The 13,570-nt window shown below is 47.9% G+C and overlaps 1 protein-coding gene across 7 annotated transcripts in view; it reads right to left on the reverse strand.

The window, feature by feature from the left end:
* Positions 1-13,570, reverse strand: part of RPGRIP1L (RPGRIP1 like) — a 171,832-nt gene that overhangs the window by 93,521 nt on the left and 64,741 nt on the right. For 3 of the 7 annotated variants that reach the window (XM_075940280.1, XM_075940279.1, XM_075940284.1), the window contains exon 14: positions 10,740-10,857. In XM_075940280.1, the coding sequence (XP_075796395.1) occupies positions 10,740-10,857 (118 nt within the window). Of the gene's footprint in view, positions 1-2,119; positions 3,584-10,739; positions 10,858-13,570 lie in introns of those variants that run through there. The other 4 variants (XR_012906738.1, XR_012906739.1, XM_075940281.1 and 1 more) reach the window with 4 other exon arrangements.

The following is a 13,570-nucleotide window of genomic DNA, read 5'->3' on the forward strand; positions in this document are numbered from 1 at the left end:
ATAGCCATTTTAAATGTAAACTTGAAAACAGAAAAAATGAAAACTGGCTTTGTCTAATATTTTAACTAACAAAAAGATCAGAAAGTTGGAGTTAATGTAAGAAACAAGAGACGGTAAAAATTATTTATGTACAACAGATATTCAGTCACAACACAAGAATTAGTCAACCATATACCTCATTTGAAATTGGAAGTACTCAATCATGCAGCAGCAGAGATGAGGCTAATAAAGGAAAGCCAATAGTATACCCTATTTTTCTTCTACATAGTGAAGTTTCAAAACTGTATTTAGTTTAGTTGTAAACTTGAAAATACCATGTTTTGTTCTGAGTTATGAACATTTCAGAGTTATGAACAACCTCCATTTCCAAGCTGTCTATATATCTGAGATTCTACTGTATAGCATTTTCTCATATTTTAGATCTCTCTCATGAGGTAATCATGAAATGGCTGCTCTTTAAACCTTTCCATTTTTGCCTTATGCATGAAGTGACATCAGTACTTGCAATACAACACTACATTTTTGTGATGAATACTGCGAATTCTATAGTTGCATTACTTGTTTCTCGTAGGGCACATCTACACTGCACGCTTATTTCAGAATAAGCTATTTGGAAATTTGTATTTCAAAATAGCTTCTTTTGAAATAGCATGTCTACACAGCAAATGCCCATTGAAAAAGTGCTGAGCTATTTCGAAATAGAGCATCCACGCTTATTGGATGCTGAATCGCATTTAAGAGCACCCAGAAGCACTTCAGGCAGGGCATCAGGATGGCACTCACTTCCTGGCGCTTGAGCTTAAAGGGACCCCCTGTATAGACATGTCTCAGGCTCTCCTCCTTTGCATACCTCACTGAGGGAAAGCAAAGCCTTTCTTTCACTTGCTGTGGTTACCCTTGCAGACACCTCACCACTGTAGAAGCAGGTTGACATTGCATCTGGAAGCTCACCATGCTGGACAGCTACCAATGTCGGGAATCAATTTAGTGTTGGGAGATCAACCGTTGGGGCCATGGTCATGCAGATACGGTGCTCTCATGCTATTGTCCCAGGAAGGGGATGAACTGAACAGCTGGAATGGGGTTCCCTAGATAAGGGAGGAGGCTGGTGGTGGGGGTGGTAGTACTGAGAGATTTTTCAGTCCCACCTTCACAAAGCCCTGACAGGGGATGTAGCAAGTTGGGGTTGCTCCTGGTGTGTGCGGGGAAAAATGGGGGGGGGGGGGGGTTCAAGACCCTGGTAACTCTGTGATTCTCTGTCTGTCTCCTACTATAGGTGATGAGGGCCATCAAAACTATTCTGCTGTGCACTCATTAACTTGGGCGACATGGACCCCGTCATTGCTGACTTTGCCGCCATGGGTTTCCCCAACTGCGGTGGGGAAGGGGGCTACTGATGACACCCATATCCCCATCTGGGCTCCTGGTCACCATGCATCCAAACATATCAACTGCAAACATATCACCATACATCCAAACATATCAACTGCAAACATATCACCATACATCCAAACATATCAACTGCATACCAGCACCTTTTTCTCTGACTGCACCATCAGCGCTGGGGATATGGACATGCCGGTGTGTATTGTAGGGGACCCAGCCTACCCTCTGCTCTCCTGGCTCATGAAGCCCTACACCAGATACCTTGACCCCACCGAGGAACACTTTCACACCAGGATCAGCAAGGCCCGCATTGTGGTGGAGGGCACCTTTAGGCATCTCAAGGGGAGGTTCCATTGCCTCCTTACCTGGCTGGACCTCGGCGAGCAGGTGGTGGAGGTGAGTTGTATCCTTCACAATATTTGTGAAAACAAGGGGGAAATGTTCCTACCAGGGTGGAGGGCAGAAGCTGACCAAACTGGCAAGGTCTATAAGCAGCTGGGCACAGCTGCTATCCAGCAGGCCCATCAAGGAGCTGTGTGTATTCGGGAAGCCCTGAGGGGGAGTTTCTTACAAGGACCCCAATGACACTCTCCCCTGGGCCTCCCCACAAGGGGCCTGTGTACTGCCCCTCTTTGCCTTTACTCCCACAAACTTCCCTTCCCCTGCCCACCCTTTCCCCCCTCCTCCTCCTCTGCACAGACAATATAAACCACACTTTTTGTTAGGAAATAGACTGTTTTTATTACTGGGGTAAATGTAACTGGGGAGGGACTGAGGTAAGAATCTAGGAGGGGGTAGAAGGGAGGTGGGAGGGGGAAGAGAGGCTCAGGGCTGGGATTAGGAGTGGCACCTAATCAGGTGGTGCCACCACCTCATGTGTGGGCCCTTGATGGACATGGAGAAGCCAGGGGAAGAAGCTGGAAGGGCCAGAGCTGACACAGGAGCAGCCACCAGGTGGTTAATGACCATGTGAAAGGCTGTGCAGATGAACCAGCCCTGCTGCTGCAGCTCCCGCCAGATGTTACAACACAGGTGGAGATCCTCCTCCAGTCTCTGGTCCTGCTGGTCCATGGAGCACTGCTGGGCTCATAGGGCAGCGATATGTTCCCTCTGGAAGTCCTTGGGGGTTCTCTGGTGCTGGTGGCTCACGTGGGATCAGGACGACAGCACAGGAGGTGACGACCATCTCCTCTTGCAGCTGGTCCAGCTGTGGAAAATAAGGAGCAGGGCAGTCCTCCTGGGAGACACCATACATGAAGCCTCATCTTGGAGCCAAAAATCAAAAGGCCTCGGGTCAGACGAAGGCAAAGTGCTTTGAGCAAGGCCACCTGAGGCCTAGACAGTTGGCCTTTTCTGGCAGAGGCACAGATGTCGAAGGAGGAATTCTCACTACCCCCATGTCCTGGGTATGAGCAGGCATGGGAAGATGCCAACTAGATTGGAAGTCTGCAGGTGGGAGGGGTTCATGGGGCAGCTGGACTTCCCTCTGTGCAGTGCACATGCTGGGTCCAACAGTGGTGGCGTCCCATGGATAGAGGAGTTGTATCCCTGGCCACTGGAGGAGGGGGTGGCAGGGTGTGTGAGTGGCAGATGCACCTGCACCTCGCCATGCTGTCCCTGGGAGTGGATGCTACCCTAAGAATGAGAGAATGCCTATGTGCGGCACTCCTGAGTTCGTGTGTGTGTGTCTGCATGTCCCCAGCTTCCTTCTACTGGTGGCAAGGGGGTAAGGGAGGCCTCACCAGACACCCTGTGAGTCAGAGCACAAGGGTCCTCTGTTGCAGCTTCCTGGGATTGTATGCCTCAGATTGGTGCGTCACATGCACCCATGTGCGCAGGATGCTGTGTGATCCCCAAGCCCAGAAGGCCGACTGAGTAGAGCACAGCTGTCCGTTGCCACCAGCCTCCTCCACCTGTGTGTTTCTGGGGATAGTAAGGGCACTCACCTGAGGGGCCTTCCCCGGCTTAGGATGATGCCTGGGAGACATTCTTGGAGGGGGATATTGGCTCCAGGGCAAGCGACTCCTGGCTAGCAGGCATCAAGCTGGTGCTGCCTTCGTTCGGCTCCTCCTCCTCCTCCTCCTCCTCCTCCTCCTCCTCACTGGCTCTGCCTCCCAGGAGGGCAATGGCAGGTGTTCTTCCGTCCTGAGTCCACAACAAGGTGTGTGTGGGGGGGAAGGAACTGATTGTGGTGGAGCTGTATGTAATAAGGGAAGGCCTGTGGTGCCACCTCAGAGAGAGCTGTGCTCCCTGGCCTTGATAAAGGCCAGCCTAAGTTCTTTAATTTTCATGCGCACCTGCTCCTGGGTGTGCATGTGGCCCTTAGTGGCCATCTGGCCATAGGCGTCCACATTCCTGTTTCTGGTGTGGAGATCCTGGATGTCTGCCTCCTATCTCCAGACCTCAATGATGTCCAGGATCTGTGCACCAGAACAGGAAGGCACATGCCTCTTCCTTCCCCCCGCTAGGGGCCTAGCTGTTCTGGATGGCTCGGTGGGAGCTATCAGGTTGCACAGGGTGGCAGAAAGAGCTGGTCTTATAGCCACTGTGTGGCTTAGGGCTGTCAGGGCCTGCTGTGTGCCACACACTATTTTTCCTGCGGCCGGAGCTTTAAGGGTTGCAGAGGAAGGGAAGCTATAGAGTTCTGATGAGTGTAGACACAGTGGCCATCAAGGCACCTGTGAGATTTTCTGGAAGCCTCTTATTTTGAAATAATTCCATCTGTCCTGTCTATACATGCTCAATTCAGAAATAGCTATTTCGGAATAGGTGTTATTCTTCATAGAATAAGGGTTACAAAAACTGGAATAAGATGCCTGTTATTTCAAAATTATTTCAAAATAACCGGCTTGCTGTGGAGACATTTGCAAAGTTATTTCAGAATATCATCCATTATTCTGGAACAACTCTGCTGTGTAGACATGTCTTTACAGAACTGCAAGCGCTTAAGGAGCAATGCTGTAATGTACAGTAGGGTATACATGTGTTCTATTCATTACTCTCCTGTGGTATCTTGCAGATATATTAGAAGGGCCCTATCAAATTCACAGTCCATTTTAGTCAATTTCATAGGCCTAGAATTTTAAAATTCATAAATGTATGATTTCAGCTACTTAAAATTGAAATTTCATGGTGTTGTAAGAGTAGGAATCCTGACCCAAAAAGAAGGTTTTGGGGGAGGGGGAGGTCACAAGATTATTTTGTGGGAGGGTTGCAGTACTGCCACACTTACTTCTGTGCCACTGCTGGCAGTGATGCTGCTTTCAGAGCAGGGCCACTGTAGAGCAGCAGCTGCAGGCTGGGAGCCCAGCTCTGAAGGTAGAACTGCCCTTAGCCCCAGAAGTAAGGATGACATGGTATGGAATTGCCAACCTTACTGTGCTACTGCCTGTAGAACTGGGCCCTCTGTCAGTATCCACCACTCTCCCATCTGCCCAGCTCTTGGATTTTAATTCATTCAAAGCCTTTGGATTTTAATTCATTTGATGGTTTCACCTCACAGCTGTGGCACATAAAGTTTTACTTAGAGATGGCGTATTTGGTGACAACCTCTGTGCCTTCGGATACAGCGTGCTTGGCTAACTTTCCAGGCAACAGTAGAGACAAGGCACCTGGAGCTCTAGGGAATTGATAGTGGACCTCTTGTTATATAAAGCCAAGCATAACACCTCCACAGCAATGTGCCTGAAGAGATCTCTCATGAAGGACTTCATAATACTCATGGACTTGGAAGAAATGCCTGTATCTAGATGCATTTGCTTCAGTACCTTGTAGAAATAAATTGAGTAAGACTCCTCGTGGCTCTTCTTGCATTTCTTATCCACCTTCCTTGCCCCATCCATGATCAGCTTTTTCCCACCCTTCTCCAGCACACGTGCAGACATGATAACTAACTTCCTTCTCTGCTGTGACTATGTAGAAGGATGATAGTGCTGCAATCCCCCTAAACTAACTTTTGACACTCCCCCCACCATGCAACTCTCTATGGGTCAGGGCCCCTATTCGCAAAATGCTAGTATGTCCTATTAAATCTGTATCACATAATGGTAGAAGGGAAAACAGAAATAAAGAGACAATGGATTTCATTAAGGCAGATTTTAGTAAACTCAGAGAGCTGGTAGGTAAGGTCCCATGGGAAGCAAGACTAAGAGGTAAAACAGCTGAAGAGAGTTGGCAGTTTTTTAAAGAGACATTATTAAGGGCTCAAAAATAAATTATTCTGCTGCATAGTAAAGATAGAAAGTATGGCAAAAGACCACCTTGGCTTAACCAGGAGATCTTGCATGATCTAAAAATAAAAAAGGAGTCACGTTAAAAGTGGAAACTAGGTCAAATTACAAAGGATGTATATAAGCAAACAATACTGGTATGCAGGGGCAAGACCAGAAAGGCAAAGGCACAAAATGAGCTCAATCTAGCTAGAGACAGAAAGGGTAACAAGAAGACATTCCACAAATATATTAGAAGCAAAAGGAAGACCAATGACGGGGTAGGCCCATTGCTCAGTGAAGAGGGAGAAACAATAATTGGACATTTGAAAATGGCAGACGTGCTTAATGACTTCTTTGTTTTGGTCTTCACCAAGAAGTTTGATGATGAAGGAATGCCTAACATAGGGTACATCTAAACTACATCCCTTTTTCGAAAGAGGGATGTAAATTAGTCATATTGTAATTGCAAATGAAGCTGGGCTTTGAATTTCCTGTGCTTCATTTGCATAATTGCGTCACAGAGTTTTTTCGAAAAAAGCTATTTTGAAAGTGAAACCGCTATCTAGATGCAGTTCTTTCGAAAATAAAAGCCTTTTTCGAAAGCTCTTGTAAACCTCATTTTTTTAGTACAGGTTCTTTCGAAAAAGGCTTTTCTTTTTGAAAGAACGCCGTGATGCGATTATGCAATTGAAATGTGTGGGAAATTCAAATCCCGGCTTCATTTGCAATTTTGATATGTCTAATTTACATCCCTCTTTCAAAAGAGCGATGTAGTCTAGACATAGCCATAGTGAATGATAGTGGAAATGGGGTAAGTTTAGAAGATAAAATAAAAAAAGAACACTTTAAAAATTTCTTAGAAAAGTTAGATGTCTGCAAGTTATCAGTACCTGATGTAATGCATCCTAGAATACTTAAGAAGATGATAGAGGAGGTGTCTGAGCCTATAGTTACCATCTCTGAAAAATTATATAAGTCGGGAGAGATTCCAGAAGACTGGAAAATGGCAAATACAGTACCCATCTATTAAAAGGAAAATAAGAACAACCCAGGAAATCACAGACCAGTCTAACTTCTGTGCCAGGAAAGATAATGGAATAAGTAATTAAGGAATTCATCTCCAAACATCTGGAAGATAATAAGGTGATAAGTAACAGCCAGCATGGATTTGTAAAGAACAAATCATGTTAAACCAATTTGATAACTTTCTTTGATAGAATAACAAGTCTTGTAGATAAGGGAGAAGTGGAAGATGTGGTATACCTAGACCAGTGGTCCCCAACCTTTTCGTGGCCAATAGCACATTCATGTTTTCAGAAGAGTGTGGCGGGCGCCAACAATTTTTCAAGGCTTATTTTGTATTTGTACATTAAATAATACAAAAAACATAATATTTAATATATGAATCCATAAGATAAAAAAGGTAATTTTACATGTAAAAGGTATTAATTAAATTATTCGGCAATTACTCTTTCACCTTACCATGTGAATTTGCTATTTTCATATTAAATGTGAATTTATGTAAATTTGATAGAAACAATTTAGTTGGATATTTTTTATGTCAATTATACTGTAATTCATTTTTAAACAAAATTCTGCATTAGTAAAAGGGGGGATGTCCAAATGTTGTTCAGCAAAAAAAGCACCTTCCCCCCCCAAAAAAATCATGGCACCTTTAAATCTCACACTCCCCATCCCCACCATGTCTCTTCCCCTTGCTCCATTAGCTCCCCTGCTGGTGCCTGCTGCCCCCCAACCTCTCACCCTCTTCTGCTGTCCTGACTCCTGCCCTTCTCACTGCCCTCAGCCCTCCTGAGACCTGCCCCCCTCCACCAGCCCTTCTCTCCCCCCTGTGCCCACTCCTCCAGTACCCCACTCTGATCATGTGAGCTACCCCCTCTCCTAACACCTCCCTCTACACACCTGCCCTGCCTCTCTCCTCTGGTGCTGGTCCCTCTCCTGCAGGTGTCTGCCCTTGTGCTTCATCCCCAGAATCCCCTGGCATCTGCATGTTCCCTTACCCCTGCACCCTCCTGGTGCCTCTCCCTTCCCTCACTGCCTCTGCTCCCTTTGCCCTCTTTTTCCCTGATGCCTACCCCCTCACCACCCTCTGCCCCCATTTCCCTCATGCCCCTGTGCCCTCACACATGACTTGCTCCATCCCCACCTTCCTCATGCCTTCTTTCAAGCCTTCTCCCAGCACCTCCCCACTCTAGCCCCAACGCCCTTACCCTCTCCTCTCTTCTCCTCTCCTCTCCCAGCATCACCCTGTCCCCCCCTCCCACTGACACCTCCCCTCCTGCCCTTTTCCTCATTGTCTCCACTTGCCCCCCCCCACCCTTGGCATTTGTATCTCCTTTACCCTGTCCCTTGGTGCCTTCCCCTTTCTTCTCCTGACCTGCCCCCCTCCCATCAGCACAAGCCCCTTTCTCTCCCACCTTTTCCACCTATTCTTCCCCTCCCCTCCCTTCTGCCTTCCAGTTTGCAGGGCTAGAGTCTGCTGCGATTGGGCCCCAGAAGTCCCTGCAGCCCGAGCTCTAGACCACATGCCGGAACTGGAGCTGGGCCGCTCGGTGTTCATAGCCCCGGCCCCTTACAACACGACCGCCACGCCAGGTGCGCTCACCGCTGTCCTGCCTCTAGCGAGGCTCTGCTCGCCCATACCCCACTCGGAACATCTCCTTCCTCCTCCTTCCCCGATCCTCAGCTGGCTGTTTTAAAAAATGGCGCTGCAATGCCACACCAACGTGGCACCACCCCCTCCGGTGCACCGCATGTGACTTCACCCCCGGAGCAGCCCTGGTTCCACCCAGGTTGATGGCACATGCTCGAGCCTCTCGCAGCCATGCCTGCTTTCCTTTCCCCTGGCCTGGTACCGTCCCCGGTCGGGGTCAGCTTGCCGGCCTCCTCATCGAAGTCCCTAGGCCCGGTGGGGTCTTCTGGTGGGGCCGTAAGTGCCAGCAGCACCTCAACCAGCTCTGGTGCAGGAGTGCGGAGCCCGGTGGCTCTGTCCCACCGGGCCAGTCTGCCCCTGCATTAGGATGTGCCTAATGCAGACTAGGCGGGCGCACATAAATGCCCCGGCGGACTTAGACTTTAGTAAGGCATTTGATACGGTCTCACATGACCTTCTTATCAATAAACTAGGCAAATACAACTTAGATGAGGCTACCATAAAGTGGGTGCATAATTGGCTGGATAACCACTCTCAGAGAGTAGTTATTAATGGTTCACAGACATGCTGGAAGGGCATAACAAGTGGGGTTTCTCAAGGGTCTTTTTTGGAACTGGTTCTGTTGAATATCTTCATCAACAATTTAGATGATGGTATAGAGAGAGTATGCTTATTAAGTTTGCAGATGATACCAAGCTGGGAGGGGTCGCAATTGATCTGGAATATAGGGTCATAATTCAAAAAGATCTGGACAAACTGGATAAATGATCTAAGGTAAATAGGATGAAGTTTAATAAGGACAAATGTAAAGTATTCTACTTCGGAAGGAACAATAAGTGTCACACATACAGAATGGCAAGTGACTATCTAGGAAGTAGTACTGCAGAAAGGGATATAGGGATCATAGTGGACCAAAAGCTAAATATGAGTCAACAGTGTAACACTGTTGCAAAAAAAGCAAACATGATTCTGGGATGCAACAACAGGAGTGTTGTGAGCAAGACATGAGAAGTCATTCTTCCACACTACTCTGTGCTGATTAGGCCTCAATTAGAGTATTGTGTTCAGTTCTGGGCACCACATTTCAAGAAAGATGTGGAGAAATTGGAGAAGGTCCAGAGAAGAGCAACAAAAATGATAAAAAGGTCTAGAAAACATAAGCTATGAGGAAAAGCTGAAGGAATTGGGCTTGTTTAGTTCAGAAAAGAGAAAACTGAGAGGGGAAACATGATAGTGGTTTTCAGGTATCTGAAAGGGTGTCAGAAGGAAGAGGGAGAAAAAATGTTCTCTTTGGCCTCTGATGATAGGACAAGAAGAAATGGGCTTAAAGTGCAGCAAGGGAGGTTTACGTTGGACATTAGGAAAAACTTCCTAACTGTCAGGGTGGTTAAACACTGAGGCTATGTCTGCACTGCAGGATTTTCGCACAAGAAGTTTTTTGCGGAAGAGTTCTTCCGCAAAAACTTCTTGCACAAAAGCGTGTCCACACCTCAAAGCGCATCGCTTTTGCGCACGCAAGAGAGCATCCACACTGCATGGACGCTCTTGCGCAAGAAAGCTCTGATGGCCATTCGCAGAATGGCCATCAGAGCACCTGTGCTTTTTTTGGATAGGCTCTTTTTGCGCAAGAAACTTCTGCGAAGCATCCATACATGCCTTTTTGCGGAAGAGCTGTAGCGCAAAAAGGAGTTATGCCTCATAGGAGGAGGTATACCTACACCGCAAAAACCCACTATTCTGTCGATTGACTGTAGATTTTCTTGCGCAAAAATGCACTTGAGTTGTGGATGCTCCATGGGTTTTTGTGCAAAAACCTTGTAGTGTAGACATAGCTTGGAATAAACTGTCTAGGGAGGTTGTGGAATCTCCATCACTGGAGATATTTAAGAGCAGGTTAGATAAACATCTATCGGGGTGGTTTAGACAGTGCTTGGTCCTGCTGTGAGGGCAGGGGACTGGACTTGATGATCTCTTGAGGTTGCTTCCAGTTCTAGTATTCTATGATTCTATGATAAGGTAAAAAAAATACAAAATACAGGCATGGGGAAGTGGGGAGATCAGATTTCATGGTCAGGTACACATTTTCCATGGGTGTGAATCTGGTAGGGCCCTATATATTAGGCAGTAATTTTTGGGTTTTTAGGGTCACTCAACAAACTATACACCACAAAGTAGTTCTATCCTTTTTCTGGAACAGCTGCTTCAGACAGCTACTTTTTATAGTGTTTTGCTTCTTCAACTGCTGTTTTTATTTTTAACTTTGAAATCAACAGGCCACTATACAGACAAAGGGGGTCTGTGCTAGTGGATTCCAATGCTAGACTTTGCCTTCTAATTTCAGGAACTGAAAGAGCCTATGAAGAGGATATCTAGATTACTAATTTTAAAAACAATAAATGTTTAAATCCTAATAATTTCTGGCAGATTAGCTATATCTGACTGAACCAAAAATTGGATTAAAAATGTACCTTCTAATTTTCGGATGCGTGAAGCCCTAATGTCAAGAAGATGGACATACTGTTCCAGTTTTAACTCATAATCTTGCTGTAAACCCTCCATCTTCTGCGTCACTGCTTCAACTTCAGTCTGAAAGAATATAAATAAAAATAATTTAATATGATAATCTATTATATGTGGGGGGGGAAGTGTCATTTCCTTTTTTGGCCTTGTTTAACAATGTAATATTGTTTACAGAAACATTCTAAAGTATAAGACTTACCTAGTGTTGCTTGGGTCCTTCACAGCAGGAGACTGGGAGTATGGAAGGTACAAGTGTTTGGGCTGGAGCTTGGGGATGTGGGGGGCTCAGGGCAGAAGTCTGGGGATATGGGGCATGTAGAAGCAAGGTTGAGGTGAGGAGGAGCTCAGGACAAAGGGCTGGGGATGGGTACAGGAGTCAGCACAAGGGGTAGAGTGCTCAGGGCAGGAGTTTGGGGCACCCACCAGCTTCTTCCCAAGGAGGACTGGACTGGCTCCAAGTAGGGGTGTGCCACCCAAGGCTGGCTTCTTCCCAGGTCCGGCCCTGAGGATGCGGTGGCATCCCACTGGCGCTGCTCCCTGGGGGCAGCGGGGGCTGCTTCTCACTGGAGAGGCCGGGTGGAGGGGGCTGTGCTATTGATCAGCAGCTGATTCCCAGGCCTGGGGTGCTTGCAGGACCCTGTGGTCATTCAGGAGTATAACTGTCCCCCATGTTTGCTGTCGTACTTCATGAACTGTCCCTGCTATAACATCCTCTCTTTCAGTTTGATGAAAAACAATTGCATTCCATGCACATGCCATGGTCCTGACACAATCAAATCCTGACCTTGCTGCTTTAATTTATCATAAGAGGAAACAGCACACCAAATTTGGTCATCCTAGCTCTTACTGTTTAGGAGTTCTTGAACAAAGGGACACACAGAGAGATGGACACACAATCAGACAGACAGATTCACAATCACTTGCAAATATATAGGGGTACGTCTACACTACAGCGCTAATTCGAACTAAATTAGCTCGAATTAGTTAATTCGAACTAAGCTAATTCGAACTAACGCGTCTAGAACTAAAAACTAGTTCGAATTAGCGTTTTGCTAATTCAAACTAGCATGTCCACATTAAGTGGACCCTGAACCGGGCTTAAGGATGGCCGGAAGCAGTGCCGGCAGAGCATCACAGGAGGACTTAGAGCGTGGAGATGCTGTCTCAGGCTAGCCGAGGGCTGCGCTTAAAGGGACCTGACCCCCACCCCGGACAGACAGTTTTAAGGGGTGCCCCGCTTGCAAACCAATCCTGGCTTGGAGCGCCCGGCGTGCCCACACTGGGCACATCACAGAACTCGGCCATCAGACCGGCTGCACTTGCCGCAGGATGCCATCTGGGGAGAGGGGGCAATTGGGGGGCTGCAGGAGAGCTTCCACCCCCAGATGCCAGCAGAGCCAGCCCAGTCCTCCCCATCGGGGGCTCGTACCCCATTCCTCCCTCACCTCCTTCCACTTACCCTTCCCTAGCCCCTTTTCTTGATGTACAAAATAAAGGACAATTGTGTTCAAAAATGGAATCTGTCTTTATTGAACAAAACTGGGGGAGACTGGGAAAAGGAGGTGGGAGAGGGGAAGAGAGAGGGTGGGAGAGGGAAGGGCAACTAAAATGATCAGGGGTTGGGAACAGGTCCCATATGAAGAGAGGCTAAAGAGACTGGGACTTTTCAGCTTAGAAAAGAGGAGACGGAGGGGGGACAGGATAGAGGTCTCTAAAAGCAGGAGTTGGGTGGAGAGGGTGCATACAGAAAAGTTCTTCATTAGTTCCCATAAAGAAGGACTAGAGGACACCAAAGGAAAGGAATGGGTAGCAGGCTTCAAACTAGTAACAGAAAGTTATGTTTCACAAAGCAAAGAGTCAACCTGTGGAACTCCTTGCTGCAGGAGGCTGTGAAGGCTAGAACTAGAACAGAGTTTAAAGGGACGTGAGATCAAGTCATGGAGGTTGGGTCCATGGAGTGGTATTAGCCAGGGGGTAGGAGTGGTGTCCCTGACCAAGGTTTGTGGAAGGCTGGAGAGGGATGGCACAAGACAAATGGCTTGGTCACTGTCTTCGGTCCATCCCCGCCAGGGTCCCTAGGGTTGGCCGCTGTCGGCAGACAGGCTACTGGGCTAGATGGACCTTTGGTCTGACCCAGGACGGCCATTGTAAGCTCAGGGCTCAGGGTCCGGGGTCTCAGTGGACCCCCTTGATTTTCATGCACACCTGCTCCTGGGTGGCCAGGCTGGCAGCTCTCCTGCCCTAGACGGCCACTTTCCTGTGCCTAGTGCGGAGATCGTGGACGAGGTCCACGATCTCCGCACTAGCCCAGGCGGGTGCCCGCCTCTTGCGGTCCCGGGCAAGCTCCCGGGAGCCGCCAGCCTGGTCCCAGGAAGAGGGGGAGGGCTGGGAGGCATCGGGTGGCTGACTCTAGCCGTGCCAGGTGCAGGGTCTGCTGGCTGCGTGCTGGTAGGCTTGCACCTGGCACAGGCACCGTAGCCAGCCCGTGCCCCTTTAAAGGGTCCGGGGCCGGGAGGAGGGCAATAGAGTTTCCCTAGTGTTGGCCAGAGTGGCCACCAGGGAAAGCTGGGGAGGGCTAGCCTCCCACTAGTTCAAATTAAGGGGCTAAACACCCCTTAATTCGAACTAGCTAGTTCGAACTAGGCTTAATCCTCGTAAAATGAGGTTTTCCTAGTTCGAACTAAGCGCTCCACTAGTTCGAATTAAGTTCGAAGTAGCGGAGCGCTAGTGTAGCGCCTATGAAAGTTAGTTCGAACTAACGTCCGTTAGTTCGAACTAA

The sequence above is a fragment of the Pelodiscus sinensis genome, chromosome 12 (genome assembly GCF_049634645.1).
Source record: "Pelodiscus sinensis isolate JC-2024 chromosome 12, ASM4963464v1, whole genome shotgun sequence".
NCBI lineage: Eukaryota > Metazoa > Chordata > Testudines > Trionychidae > Pelodiscus > Pelodiscus sinensis.